Consider the following 15,702-nt stretch of genomic DNA (forward strand, 5'->3'; position numbering starts at 1 on the left):
CCTCCTCAGCCAGGGTATCAAATTTGTAGAATTTTGCAAACGTGTTTGCCCCTGACCAAGTAGCAGCTCGGCAAAGTTGTAAAGCCGAGACCCCTCGGGCAGCCGCCCAAGAAGAGCCCACTTTCCTCGTGGAATGGGCTTTTACAGATTTAGGGTGCGGCAGTCCAGCCGCAGAATGTGCAAGTTGAATCGTGCTACAGATCCAGCGAGCAATCGTCTGCTTAGAAGCAGGAGCACCCAGCTTGTTGGGTGCATACAGGATAAATAGCGAGTCAAGTCTTCCTGACTCCAGCTGTCCTGGAAACATATACTTTTCAGGGCCCTGACTACGTCCAGTAACTTGGAATCCTCCAAGTCCCAAGTAGCCGCAGGCACCACAATAGGTTGGTTCACATGAAAAACTGATACCACCTTAGGAAGGAATTGGGAACGAGTCCTCAATTTCGCCTTTCCCATATAAAATACAGATAAGGGCTTTTGTCAATTCTGATACACGCCTGGCCGACGCCAAGGCCCACAGAATGACCACTTTCCACGTGAGGTATTATAGCTCCACGGATTTAAGTGGCTCAACCCAATGCGACTTCAGGAAATCCAACACCACGTTGAGATCCCACGGTGCCACTGGAGGCACAAACGGGGGCTGACTATGCAGCCCTCCCTTAACAAAAGTCTGAACTTCAGGCAGTGAAGCCAGTTCCATTTTGTAAAGAAAATCGATAGAGCCAAAATCTGGACCTTAATGGAACCCAATTGTAGGCCCATAGTCACCTCTGACTGTAGGAGGTGCAGAAATCGACCTAGCTGAAATTTCTCCTTTGGGGCCTTCCTGGCCTCACAGTACGCAACATATTTCCGCCATATGCGGTGATAATGGTTAGCGTTCACTTCTTTCCTAGCTTTAAATAGCGTAGGGATAACTTCCTCCGGAATTCCCTTTTCCTTCAGGATCCGGCGTTCAACCGCCATGCCGTCCAACGCAGCCGCGGTACGTCTTGGAACAGACAGGCCCCCTGCTGCAGCAGGTCCTGTCTGAGCGGCAGAGGCCAGGGGTCCTCTGAGATCATTTCTTGGAGTTCTGGTTACCAAGCTCTTCTTGGCCCACCCGGAACAATGAGTATAGTTCTTACTCCTCTCCTTATTATTCTCATTACCCTGGGTAAGAGAGGCAGAGAAGGGAACACATACACCGACTGGTACACCCACGGTGTTACCAGAGCGTCCACAGCTATCGCCTGAGGGTCCTTGACCTGGCGCAATATCTTTGTAACTTTTAGTTGAGGAGGGACGCCATCATGTCCACCTGTGGCCTTTCCCAACGGTGTACAATCATTTGGAAGACTTCTGGATTAAGTCCCCACTCTCCCGGGTGGAGGTCGTGTCTTCTGAGAAAGTCTGCTTCTCAGTTGTCCACTCCGGGAATGAACACTGCTGACAGTGCTAACACATGATTTTCCGCCCATCGGAGAATCCTTGTGGCTTCTGCCATCGCCATCCTGCTTCTTGTGCCGCCCTGTCATTTACATTAGCGACCGCCGTGATGTTGTCTGACTGGATCCGCACCGGCCGGTGTTGAAGCAGGGGTCTAGCCTGACTTAGGGCATTGTAAATGGCCCTTAGTTCCAGAATATTTATGTGTAGGGAAGTCTCCTGACTTTTCCATAGCCTTGGAAGTTTCTTCCCTGTGTGACTGCCCCCCAGCCTCGAAGGCTGGCATCCGTGGTCACCAGGACCCAGTCCTGTATGCCGAATCTGCGGCCCCCTAGAAGATGAGCACTCTGCAGCAACCACAACAGCGACACCCTGGCCCTTGGAGACAGGGTTATCCGCCGATGCATCTGAAGATGCGACCCGGACCACATGTCCAACAGATCCCACTGGAAAATCCTTGTATGGGACCTGGCGAATGGAATTTCTTCGTAAGAAGCTACCATCCTTCCCAGGGCTCGCGTGCATTGATGCACCGACACCTGTATACGTATTAGGAGGTCTCTGTCTAGAGACGACAACTCCTTGGACTTCTCCTCCGGGAGAAACCCTTTTTATCCTGTTCTGTGTCCAGAACCATACTCAGGAACAGTAGACGCGTCGTAGGAACCAGCTGCGACTTTGGATATTCAGAATCCAGCCGTGCTGTTGTAGCACTTCCCGAGATAGTGCTACTCCGCCGAACAACTGCTCCCTGGACCTCGCCTTTATAAGGAGATCGTCCAAGTACGGGATAATTATTTCGGCCATTACCTTGGTAAATACCTCGGTGCCGGGGACAGACCAACGGCAACGTCTGGAATTGGTAATGACAATCCCGTACCACAATTTTGAGGTACTCCTGGTGAAGAGGGTAAATAGGGACATGCAGGTAAGCATCCTTGATGTCCAGTGATACCATGAAATTCTCCAGGCTTGCAATAATCTCCCTGAGCGATTCCATTTCGAACTTGAACCTTCGTATATAAGTGTTCAAGGCTTTCAATTTTAGAATGGGTCTCACCGAACCGTCTGGTTTCGGTACCACAACATTTTGGAATAGTAACCCCGGCCTTGTTGAAGGAGGGGTACCTTGATTTCACCTGCTGGAGGTGCAGCTTGTGAATTGCCGCCAGTACTACCTTTCTCCGAGGGCAGCAGGCAAGGCTGAGGTGAGGTAACGGCGAGGGGGAGTCGCCTCGAACTCCAGCCTGTATCCCTGTGATACTATTTGCAGAACCTAGGGATCCACCTGTGGGCAAACCCACTGGTCCCTGAAGTTCCCGAGACGCGCCCCTACCGCACCTGTCACCACCTGTGGAGCCCCAACGTCAAGCGGTGGACTCAGAGGAAGCGGGGGAAGATTTTTGATCCTGGGAACTGGCTGCTGGTGCAGCTTTTTCCTTCTTCCCTTGTCTCTGTGCAGAAAGGAAGCGCCTTTGACCCGCTTGCTTTTCTGAAGCCGAAAGGACTGTACCTGAAAATACGGTGCTTTCTTAGGCTGTGAGGAAACCTGAGGTAAAATAATGTTTCTTCCCAGCTGTTGCTGTGGATACGAGGTCCCAGAGACCATCCCCAAACAATTCCTCACCCTTATAAGGCAGAATCTCCATGTGCCTTTTATAGGCAGCATCACCTGTCCACTGCCGGGTTTCTAATACCCTCCTGGCAGAATGGACATTGCATTTATTCTGGATGCCAGCCGTCAAATATCCCTCCTTGCATCCTTTATATATAAGACGACGTCTTTAATATGCTCTATGTTAGCAAACTATTATCCCTGTCTTAGAGTATTAATATTATCTGACAGGGTATCAGACCACGCTGCAGCAGCACTATTTATGCTGAGGCAATTGCAGGTCTCAGTATATAACCTGAGTGTGTATATACAGACTTCAGGATAGCCTCCTGTTTTTTATCAGCAGGCTCCTTCAAGGTGGCCGTATCCTAAGACGGCAGTGCCACCTTTTTTGACAAACGTGTGAGCGCCTTATCCACCCTAAGGGATATCTCCCAACGTGACCTATCCTCTGGCGGGAAAGGGTACGCCATCAGTAACTTTTTAGAAATTACCAGTTTCTTATTGGGGGAACCCACGCTACTTTACACACTTCATTCATTCATTCATCTGATGGGGGAACAAAACACTGGCTGCTTTTTCTCCCCAAAAATAAAACCCCTTTTATGTGGTACTTTGGTTCATGTCAGAAATGCGTAACACATTTTTCATTGCCGAGATCATGTAACGGATGTTCCTAGTGGATTGTGTATATGTCTCAACCTCGTCAACACTGGAGTCAGACTCCGTGTCGACATCTGTGTCTGCCATCTGAGGTAACGGGCGCTTTTTTGAGCCCCTGATGGCCTTTGAGACGCCTGGGCAGGCGCGGGCTGAGAAGCCGGCTGTCCCACAGCTGTTTTACGTCATCCAGCCTTGTAAGGAGTTGACATTGTCGGTTAATACCTTCCACCTATCCATCCACTCTGGTGTCGGCCCCACAGGGGACGACATCCCATTTATCAGCCTCTGCTCCACCTCCACGTAACCTTCCTCATCCCACATGTAGACACAGCCGTACCGACACACAGCACACACACAGGGAATGCTCTGACTGAGGACAGGACCCCACAAAGTCCTTTGGGGAGACAGAGAGAGAGTATGCCAGCACACACCAGAGCGCTATATAATGCAGGGATTAACACTATAACTGAGTGATTTTTCCCCCAATAGCTGCTTGTATAAACAATATTGCGCCTAAATTTAGTGCTCCCCCCTCTCTTTTTAACCCTTTGAGCCTGAAAACTACAGGGGAGAGCCTGGGGAGCTGTCTTCCAGCTGCACTGTGAAGAGAAAATGGCGCCAGTGTGCTGAGGGAGATAGCCCCGCCCCTTTTTCGTGGACTTTTCTCCCGCTTTTTTATGGATTCTGGCAGGGGTATTTATCACATATATAGCCTCTGGGGCTATATATTGTGATATATTTGCCAGCCAAGGTGTTTTTATTGCTGCTCAGGGCGCCCCCCCCCCCCCCCCAGCGCCCTGCACCCTCAGTGACCGGAGTGTGAAGTGTGTATGAGGAGCAATGGCGCACAGCTGCAGTGCTGTGCGCTACCTTGGTGAAGACTGATGTCTTCTGCCGCCGATTTTCCGGACTCTTCTTGCTTCTGGCTCTATAAGGGGCCCGGCGGCGCGGCTCTGGGACCGAACATCAATGGCCGATTCCATTCGGTCGATCCCTCTGGAGCTAATGGTGTCCAGTAGCCTAAGAAGCCCAAGCTACCACCAGTTAGGTAGGTTCGCTTCTTCTCCCCTTAGTCCCTCGCTGCAGTGAGTCTGTTGCCAGCAGATCTCACTGTAAAATAAAAAACCTAAAATATACTTTCTCTCTAGGAGCTCAGGAGAGCCCCTAGTGTGCATCCAGCTCAGCCGGGCACAGGATTCTAACTGAGGTCTGGAGGAGGGTCATGGTGGGAGGAGCCAGTGCACACCAGGTAGTCCTAAATCTTTCTTAGCTGTGCCCAGTCTCCTGCGGAGCCGCTATTCCCCATGGTCCTTACGGAGTCCCCAGCATCCACTAGGACGTCAGAGAAAGTCATTTTCAGGTAAAGGTCTTCTTTCAATCAATAGGAGTTACTCCAGCAAATTTTAGTACTAGGAATTTCAATGGAGCTACAGATATGTCCTCATACATCTAGCCTCACTATGCAATGCGGTGTGAGTGAGCCACCAGGTCTCATGCGACTCTGCTTGCACAGAGTCTTTTTTTTGCCCAAAAATGCGTCATTGTCGCAATGTGACTAGGACGTACCAGGAGACTGGGCGGATTAATTTGATACCAGACACTTTTATATCTGTGTGCAACTGAGTCTGCATACGAAGCACAATGGAACTTGCCATTGGAAAAACCACGCCCACTGCATTGTAGCACTTTGTACATAGGTTCAAGCTCAGACGCACACAGATATACAGGAGTGGCATATTAAATGGTCAGTGCAGTGTCCTTGCGCATCCTGCTCTTACTGCATTGGCATTAAGACACATTTCCAGGAGGAAAAGATGCTCGGCAGGAGTAAGTACAGTCTCATGGGACCTAGAGCGCCAAGATGGGATTGCTTGGCACAATTGAAGCTATAGTGTATGCGGTCACAGATGTAAATATTAAATGTAACATTCATCAAAAACAAAACAGCATGGAATAAAGTTAGCACTTGATCGATTTCTTAGACGCATCATAATGAGAATTGCAGTTATATATAAAAAAAAAAATGATTACCATTGCGATTATGAAACCAAAAGGTGATCTAGCTAATGGAAATACGTAGTTTTGTGATTATAACAAAGGAAAGCAAAGATCATCTTTGTTTGCTGCAGCAGAATCCCACGGTTAGATTGCTATAATTGTATCCATTATTGATGCTGCAGTTCGTGATCCACCTACAATTTACCTGGGTTTACCAACAGCTTTGCAGGTCAGTTCCAGCGGTTCCCCTTCCCTGGTAAGACCTTGGGGATAAGTCACAGACACCATCACCATTGGTTTATCTGCAAAAGAATGACAAAGTGGTATACTGTAGGTTACTTAATAGGAATGGATGATAGCAAAACAATTATTCTAGGTTTATAAACCGCACTTGTCTGTGATGAGGACTTGCATTTAAAAAATTACATTAACACCTGTCGGGCCCATCTGCCTCCATAACTTGACCAAATAACTGAAATGTTTGCTTAAATATATATATGGCAGAGAAATATGGATGAACCTGCACAAGACACTTCTTATTAGCGGCAGATATTACTCTGCTGGTGTTTACTCTGATGTCTGGAGAGTTTCATTTTTAATGCAAAAGGAAATTTGGCTTTTTACAGGACTAGGAAGACTGTTCCATTCTCAGAGCCCTTGCACGGCTTTCTAAGATAAGCCCTTAATTAATTTTATTTTATATGTTGCTTTTATCCTGTATGTCAAGAAATTTTCCTTGCTGTGCTCTAATATACCGTTCGTCTAACCACTTATCTACATATTGCTGGTACTTATCACTACTTATTGGCCAGATTTATACTAATGCTGTAAAGTGATCTAAAGGTTTTGGGAGAGCAGTAGGAGTCTGCATAGAGGAGACGCAGAAGATGTATGGATACATTTATTCTGCTGTGATTATCTGGGATGTGGAGAACCACTTAGTGTGTGCAGAGCTTACTGTATGCTATACTGGCATCTCTATTATAACCCTGTACTTTGCAGTGGATGGGATACCACAGTAGAAGACCACATCAGGTGTAACTCCTGTCAGCTATGCAGGGTTGTGACAAGGGGCATGCAACGGTTACCGCTGTTCAGGGTCAAACCAGGGTGTAGCACAGTCACTGCCCCGAACGGCACCACCGTGTTCAACCTCGCAGAACACCTGGAGAGGAACAAACTGCAGGGCGCATCCTAAGGAAGTGCCCAGCAGTCAGTCTCCTGCTCCCATCGTTCTTCTCCAGCACTTGCTATTACGTCACGTGTCAGAGGTTGTTGGACAAGGGAATACAGTAAACTGCTGCAGCTGACCACAGGAACAGGCTACAGTGGGCACAGGTGAACCAAAATGGGTACTGAAGATGGAGACTTGGCAGTCTAGGTGAGTTTTCCTGTGTCTGCTGCAACATGCGGATGGTATGATCAGTATCGGTCAGAAACATGTATATGAGTATCCATCCTGCCTTGTGTCAATAGTTTAGTCTGGCGACGGTGGAATTATTGTGTGTGGGATACTTTCTTGCCACACATTAGGCCCCTTAATATCAACTGATCTCTGGGTCAGAAATCACTGAAAGGCTAAGGTATCTGAGAATAATGCGAGTGGCTGGAAAGTAATGCTGGTCTGGTCAGCAGCACAAATAAAAGGAATGAGGCCGTTTTCATGGCAATTTAAAACTTGGTGATTGTGGTGTAAATTAAATAACTGTATAGGAGATATTCCCTATAGCCTTTTGGGGGGGGGGGGGGGGGGGGGGACATGTAATACTCTAGGTGACAATGAGTCCTGCAGCAACAGAACCAGGCTGAGGTTTACTCTTCCTCGACCAGCAGGTGGTACAGATGTGTCCTCACACTATAGCTCCAAACATGGCACCCTTGGAGCAGAAATTAGCAGCTACACTGCTTGGCGTGGCTCACACACACCAGGCATTTCTTGTAGCATGGCGTACTGAGGCTAGATGTAAGAGGACGCATCTGTATAGGACTCTCATACTGTACATGCCCAAGCAAGTCAGATGACGGAAAGAAAATTCTAGCAGTATTTATCATCAAATATGTATTTTTTATTGTTACAGGAACTGTGCGTCTTGTTGGCACAGTGCAACCACTTTTAATACTAAAATTTATATTCAGTCCAACACAGGAGGAGACTTTCAGGGGGATGCAGAATAAGTACAATCTGAAGACTGTGATTATGCCAGCAACAGCTGCAACACTTGATTAAACACTATAAATATAAGCCAGCACAGCTCAGGATCACAGTGTCATGTGGGCACCAGGATGACAGGGTCGGAGTTGATGAAGTACAACCGGTTTATGTGATCTGAAACTTGTATAACTGTGAAGCCAACACTTGGTTTTTACAGAATACCATCGTGTGGCAATAAAGGGCGAGTTGTGTGTTGTCCAAGAATATAACCTATGAGGAACTGCAACACACGATAACCTAGGAGAACAAAGAACATGTCTGCAGGAGAAAGACAGGAGTTCTACATCCACACTTCCTAACAGAAAGCTGCAAGTCCTCACACCCCTTCAGTAGAGTGACTTGATGGGAGCAGTAGGGGTAAAAAGGTTGAGTAGTAGTTTCTAGGACACCATTGGCCCTTGTGTATGAAATCACCAGTTTATTGTGACTTTCTGCAAAGCCAGTCTGTGTATCAGTCACTCTCTGCTTACAGCACATAGCTAGACAAGCACATGAATAAGTGCTGTGAGACTTATTTATGAAGGTGTAATACCACATGCATGTAGGAAGCACACAGCTTCAAGTGCAAGAAAAGCTTCTGTTTCACCACCCTGCATTAAAATGACTGGATTGCATTGTTGCTACGGGTTCGGTATGAATCACATCATACCGCTGCTACATGTGTTTTAGGTGCTTGCCTAGAGTGCTAGTGGTTAGGCAGCATTCAAGTTCACCAAACGATAGAGCCAGCCCTGAATGGAATGCAGAGGCTTACAGCCCTGAAAATGCCGCCAGCTGGGCATAACTGGTACATTCGGGCAATCAAACAGACCGTCACATAATAACATTAGCTCTGCGCTTTTGAACTTTTGAAAATGTGTCCTAATTGGGTCTAATAAAGATCAAACCGATTATAATGCAGTCATATCTACAAGTTAAATAACGCTCCCTCCATATATTAAACAACCAAGCCACAGCAGCGTCATTAGCACACATATTTAAATATTCCAATAATATTTTAAAAGCTGTATTATTTCTTGCTTTGGCTCATTCAATGATCTTGTTTCATCGGTCAAAAAACATACCCCCCCCCCCCCCCCACAAAACATGATTTTACTGAATAAATACAGTGCATGAGACGGTGAGCCGCATTTATTAACACTAGACAGGATTATTTGATACCGAGTACAAGGCCACAAATACTCTCTGTTCAAAGAAAAAAGTCATGTGATAATTTGGAGAAAGATTAGTGATTTTGTTTTTTTGCGTCGGTTTTTTTCCCCCAGGGTTTCCAAAGGTTATGATGGAAGCTTCCCTTTACTGCTGTACATTCCTAGTTCCATACTAATATACCTAAATCTAGCCAGCCCTATACAAACATATAACTCTCCTTGTGTTGCATCAGTCACAATGGCATGATGCCACTGTAAGCGGTAACTTTGCAGCATAGACAATGCAGGAAGCGTAAGGTATGTTATAACCCTCTACAAGTCCAAAAAGCCATTCACTTATCACAGCTATACCATTACTACGTACACATATATGCGGCATCACTAACATTGCGCTCCTAGTAAAAGCAACAACACTCCTGTCTCATGTGGCCCATATTAATCTCTCAACTAGTTGTTCTCCAGCTATGGTCGCCCAAAGCCCTTCTACTGCTTATACATGTGCACTGAAGAGATATGTGAGACAGTGGTCGGAATCAGAGATGCACGCAATGGGAAGCAGCTGGCCAATGGTTTTAGCAGTGAGCATGCATGTGGTCTTGCGGCTGCAGTCGCAGACAGGATTGAGACTAGGGGGTCAATTTATAAAGCAGTGAAGAGTGGAGAAGTGAGCCAGTTGGGAAATTGTCCATGGCAATCAGTGGTGAGGTGACATTTATAAAGTGCATTCTATGTAGCAACTGATTGGTTGCCAGGGGCAACTTATCCACTGGCTCACTTCTCCACACTTTTCATTGCTTCATGAATAGATCCTATGAGCCTGATTCAGAGGTGTAAACAGATGTATTCACAGCTGTGTATTTTCCTTGCAGAATGTGTAATTGGCAATACTCACTGTTCATCAACCAACCAGATGATTATGTCACTGGCTAAGAAAGCATTATGTGCACGTCTGTGTCTGTCACCCCTGCCAGTGTTTCTTTGGATCAGTACTGTTTGCTGTACATTTCCATCCAAACCCACATAAAAGGGACACAGTTTCATTCCTACCACTGTGCTCCGCCCTACCTCTTCCTTTGCACTAGTAACACATGTATGGCTAATGACATTTTCCACCGATGTACGAATCCGGTTTTGTTACCCATATAACTATGCAGCGTTGGTAGCCCATGCCACGCATCCCTGTGGGTTTGTGGACTGCTCAGCAACACTAAAAAAAAAAAACTCACCAGGCATGTCTGCAAAGCTTTAAGTTCTCTCAGACCAGAGGATGAGCCCAAGACAAACTCAAACACATTTCTAGAGGAGATTGTGACCTTTTTCTCAGCAGTGTACAAATAATACACCATAGAAGGGTGTTGTCCAAGGAGGATGGTGGAGGCTAAACAGCAGGGAAAGACAATAACAGGGTACAGCAAAAAGAAAACCGAGGATTGCTTTAGAGTGTGGTGGCAGTGAGGCAAGCAGAGGGGAGGGAGTGGGGACCTGAGAATAGAGAAAAAGGAGGCATAGAAAGTGACAGGAGAAATGCAGTATAAAAGATCCAAGTTTTAGGAGTGCAATGAAAAAGGCCAGGGGCAAAGGTGGTGTCACTGACTATGAAGAACAACAATATATGAATGTTACATGAAATATACACTTATGATATTGGCTGTGGAACTCAATGACAGCAGCATCCCTGGTGTGGCTTGTTATTTTTTAAAGGCATTAACAGTTAAGCGCTAATTACCTAAAAAATACAGCCGTCCTGATTACACCCACTGCATTGTCAGCTCTGTATATTGGGGAACTTTGTTGTCTGAAACAAGGATCTCAGTGTGTGAGGTAAACAGCAGAGTGCAGGCTGAGAGGAAAGAAAGGCTGATCAGATATATATCACAGTAACATCAAATCTATTTCTGCAGCCTGGCTTTCACACTTAGAGCAGCTCAGGCTGAGGGAAACTCATTTGCCTTCATGCTGAGGTGAAACTGCACATCTCTGCCATGTTCCACACGGATACATCCGTCCGAGTGTCATATATAACGGAAAGGCACAGTGTGTGCGCCAGGGCTGTAATAGGCTGTTCTCAGCTTGGGTGCACAATGCAGCTCTGTGCAGCACATGGGGGAGGGAACAACACATTGCTCAGGAGACAAGACACAGCCGAGATGCTTCACACACTGGAGCCCACTAAAGAGATAGATTAATGTGTAAAGTCCCATTGCCATCTCTATTTGACCTTGAACAACAGGGAGCAGTGGACAGGGGAGAAGGAAAATGACAAAGAACAGGAAAGGTCGGCACATTGATAGCAGGAGGAGAGGTCACTTAAACAGAGAGAAGGTGCACACAGACTGGGGATAAAGTGGTAAAGGGAGCAGTAGAGGTCACTGAGCTTCTGTGTAAAACGTTCTAAGATGTAAACTAAATTCACACAATTAAAGTGGAAGTAAACATGTCAAAACTATGGCAAAGGACACTAGGGGGTTAAACTGACCAAGCGTTCATGTCATCTGTGATTTCGGCTGCAGTATTTAAAGGGGCAATAATATTGAATACAAATTTTGAGGCGAGATGCATCAAAGCTAGGAAAGAGAAAGTACAGCACCTAACTGCTATTTTTCAAACACAAGCCCAGATTTATAAAGACTTAGGGGTCTATTCATGTAAGAATGCGATGGTTTGGTTTTACTTATCACCAAACATTGCATTCTTATGAGGGTTTTTTTTTTATCATATACCGCAATTCATCAATCTCTGCTGGATTCCTGAAGCGATGTGATAACCCGTCCTCCCACGAAGCCTTCTTCACTGCTGGTACCACAGCTGGGTGCTGGAGTGTCTTCTGCACATGCACACTTTCACCTGCGCGTGCTGGCGTCTGAAGGGAAAGCTGAGAAGACGCGCTGGAAGCACAGCAAGCTGGGAAAAATAAGATTTTACACTTACCGGTAAATCTATTTCTCGTAGTCCGTAGAGGATGCTGGGACTCCGTAAGGACCATGGGGAATAGACGGGCTCCGCAGGAGACATGGGCACTTTAAGAAAGACTTTAGACTCTGGGTGTGCACTGGCTCCTCCCTCTATGCCCCTACTCCAGACCTCAGTTAGAGAAACTGTGCCCAGAGGAGATGGACAGTACGAGGAAAGGAGTTTTGTTAATCCAAGGGCAAGATTCATACCAGCCACACCAATCACACCGTATAACTTGTGATAAACTACCCAGTTAACAGTATGAACAAACAACATAGTCTCGGTCCAAACCGATGAACTATAATATAACCCTTATGTAAGCAATAACTATATACAAGTCTTGCAGAAGAAATCCGCACTTGGGACGGGCGCCCAGCATCCACTACGGACTACGAGAAATAGATTTACCGGTAAGTGTAAAATCTTATTTTCTCTAACGTCCTAGAGGATGCTGGGACTCCGTAAGGACCATGGGGATCATACCAAAGCTCCCAAACGGGCGGGAGAGTGCGGATGACTCTGCAGCACCGATTGAGCAAACAGGAGGTCCTCCTCAGCCAGGGTATCAAACTTATAGAACTTCGCAAAAGTGTTTGACCCCGACCAAGTAGCAGCTCGGCACAGCTGTAGTGCAGAGACCCCTCGGGCAGCCGCCCAAGACGAGCCCACCTTCCTAGTGGAATGGGCCTTAACCAATTTCGGTAACGGCAATCCTGCCGTAGAATGCGCCTGCTGAATCGTGTCACAGATCCAGCGAGCAATAGTCTGCTTTGAAGCAGGGCCGCCAACCTTGTTGGTTGCATACAGGACAAACAGTGCTTCTGTTTTTCTGATCCTAGCCGTTCTGGCCACGTAAATTTTCAAAGCCCTGACCACATCAAGGGACTCGGAATCCTCCAAGTCACGTGTAGCCACAGGCACGACAATAGGTTGGTTCATATGAAAGGATGAGACCACCTTAGGTAGGAATTGAGGACGGGTCCGCAACTCCGCTCTATCCATATGGAAAACCAGATAGGGGCTTTTATGTGATAAAGCCGCCAATTCCGAAACTCGCCTAGCCAAAGCCAAGGCTAACAACATGACCACCTTCCAAGTGAGATATTTCAACTCCACTGTTTTAAGTGGTTCAAACCAATGTGACTTAAGGAAACTCAACACCACGCTAAGGTCCCAAGGCGCCACCGGAGGTACAAAAGGAGGCTGAAAATGCAGTACTCCCTTCACAAAAGTCTGTACTTCAGGTAAAGAGGCCAATTCCTTTTGAAAGAAAATGGATAAGGCCGAAATCTGAACTTTAATGAAGCCTAATTTTAGGCCCAAATTCACTCCAGTTTGTAGGAAGTGAAGAAAACGGCCTAGATGGAATTCTTCCGTAGGAGCATTCCTGGCCTCACACCAAGAAACATATTTTCGCCATATTCGGTGATAATGTTTAGACGTCACGTCCTTCCTAGCCTTTATTAGCGTAGGAATGACCTCATCCGGAATGTCTTTTTCCGCTAGGATCTGGCGTTCAACCGCCATGCCGTCAAACGCAGCCGCGGTAAGTCTTGGAACAGACAGGGACCTTGTTGTAACATGTCTTGCCTTAGAGGAAGAGGCCACGGATCTTCTGTGAGCATTTCTTGCAGATCCGGATACCAGGTCCTTCGTGGCCAATCTGGAACAATGAGAATTGTTCTCACTCCTCTTCTTATTATCCTTAACACCTTGGGTATGAGAGGAAGAGGAGGAAACACATATACCGACTGGAACACCCACGGTGTCACTAGGGCGTCCACAGCTACCGCCTGAGGGTCTCTTGACCTGGCGCAATACCTTTGTAGCTTTTTGTTGAGACGGGATGCCATCATGTCTATTTGGGGTAGTCCCCACCGGCTTGCAATGTGCGCGAAGACTTCCTGATGAAGTCCCCACTCTCCCGGATGCAGATCGTGTCTGCTGAGGAAGTCTGCTTCCCAGTTGTCCACTCCCGGAATGAACACTGCTGACAGAGCGATTACATGATTCTCCGCCCAGCGAAGAATTCTGGTGGCTTCCGCTATTGCCACTCAGCTCCTTGTGCCGCCTTGGCGGTTTACATGAGCTACTGCGGTGATGTTGTCTGACTGGATCAGAACTGGTCGATTGCGAAGTAAGATCTCCGCTTGACGTAGGGCGTTGTATATGGCCCTTAGTTCCAGGATGTTGATGTGAAGACAAGTCTCTTGACTTGACCAAAGTCATTGGAAATTTCTTCCCTGTGTGACTGCTCCCCAACCTCGGAGGTTCGCGTCCGTGGTCACCAGGATCCAGTCCTGAATGCCGAACCTGCGGCCTTCCAGGAGGTGAGCACCGTGCAGCCACCACAGGAGAGATATCCTGGCTCTGGGAGACAGGGTGATCCTTTGATGCATTTGTAAATGAGACCCGGACCATTTGTCCAGTAGGTCCCATTGAAAAGTCCTCGCATGGAACCTGCCGAAGGGGATGGCCTCGTACGATGCCACCATCTTCCCCAGGACACGGGTGCAGTGAAGCACTGAAACCTTTTTGGCTCTAATAGGTTCCTGACCAGAGCTATGAGCTCCTGAGCCTTTTCCATCGGAAGAAAAACCTTTGTCTGTTCTGTGTCCAGAATCAGGCCCAAAAAGGTCAGACGCGTTGTAGGAACCAGCTGGGACTTCGGAATATTGAGAATTCAGCCGTGCTGTTGCAACGTCCTCACTGACAGCGACACGCTGTCCAGTAACTTCTCTCGAGATCTCGCCTTTATGAGGAGATCGTCCAAGTATAGGATAATTGTGACACCCTGCTTGCGCAGGAGCACCATAATTTCCGCCATTACCTTGGTGAAAATTCTCGGGGCCGTGGAAAGCCCAAACGGCAACGTCTGAAATTGCTAATGACAGTCCTGTACCGCAAATCTCAGGAACGCCTGGTGAGGAAGAAAAATCGGAACATGAAGGTAAGCATCCTTTATGTCCAGGGAAACATCCAATCCCCCCCCCCCTCCAGGCTGGCGATGACCGCTCCGAGCGATTCCATCTTGAACTTTTTCAAGTACAGGTTAGGGATTTCAGATTCAAAATGGGTCTGACCGAACCTTCCGGTTTCGGAACCACAAACAGGGTTGAGTAATACCCCTTTCCTTGCTGGAGAAGAGGAACCTTGACTATCACCTGTTGTAGGTACAATTTGTGAATTGCAGTTAACACTAACTCCCTTTCTGACGGGAGAAGCTGGCAGAGCCGATTTGAAAAACCGGTGAGGAGGCATCTCTTCGAATTCCAGCCTGTATCCCTGAGAAACAATCTCTATTGCCCAGGGATCCACCTGTGAGTGAACCCAGACGTGGCTGAAAAATCGAAGCCGTGCCCCCACTTGATCTGGCCCCCCAGGGAAGCCCCAGCGTCATGCGGTGGATTTTGCAGACGTAGGGGGAGGGGGGGGGACTTCTGCTCCTGGGAACTAGCTGTGTGCAGCTTTTTTCCCTTGCCTTTACCTCTGGCAAGAAAGGACGATCCCCGTACTTTTTTGCTTTTATTTGAACGAAAGGACTGCATTTGGTAATGAGGTGCCTTCTTAGTATGTTGTGGGGGAACATAAGGTAAAAAATTCGATTTACCAGCCGTAGCAGTAGAGACAAGGTCCGAGAGGCCTTCTCCAAACAACTCCTCCCCCTTGTAAGGTAAGGA

The 15,702-nt window shown here is 47.3% G+C and overlaps 1 protein-coding gene across 5 annotated transcripts in view; it reads right to left on the reverse strand.

Moving 5' to 3' along the window:
- CADM1 (cell adhesion molecule 1) overlaps positions 1-15,702 on the reverse strand; it is a 452,911-nt gene that overhangs the window by 93,970 nt on the left and 343,239 nt on the right. For all 5 annotated transcript variants that reach the window (XM_063943276.1, XM_063943275.1, XM_063943277.1 and 2 more), the window contains one exon: positions 5,913-6,009. In XM_063943276.1, the coding sequence (XP_063799346.1) occupies positions 5,913-6,009 (97 nt within the window). The remainder of the gene's footprint in view (positions 1-5,912; positions 6,010-15,702) is intronic.

Source organism: Pseudophryne corroboree, chromosome 10 (assembly GCF_028390025.1).
Source record: "Pseudophryne corroboree isolate aPseCor3 chromosome 10, aPseCor3.hap2, whole genome shotgun sequence".
Lineage (NCBI taxonomy): Eukaryota > Metazoa > Chordata > Amphibia > Anura > Myobatrachidae > Pseudophryne > Pseudophryne corroboree.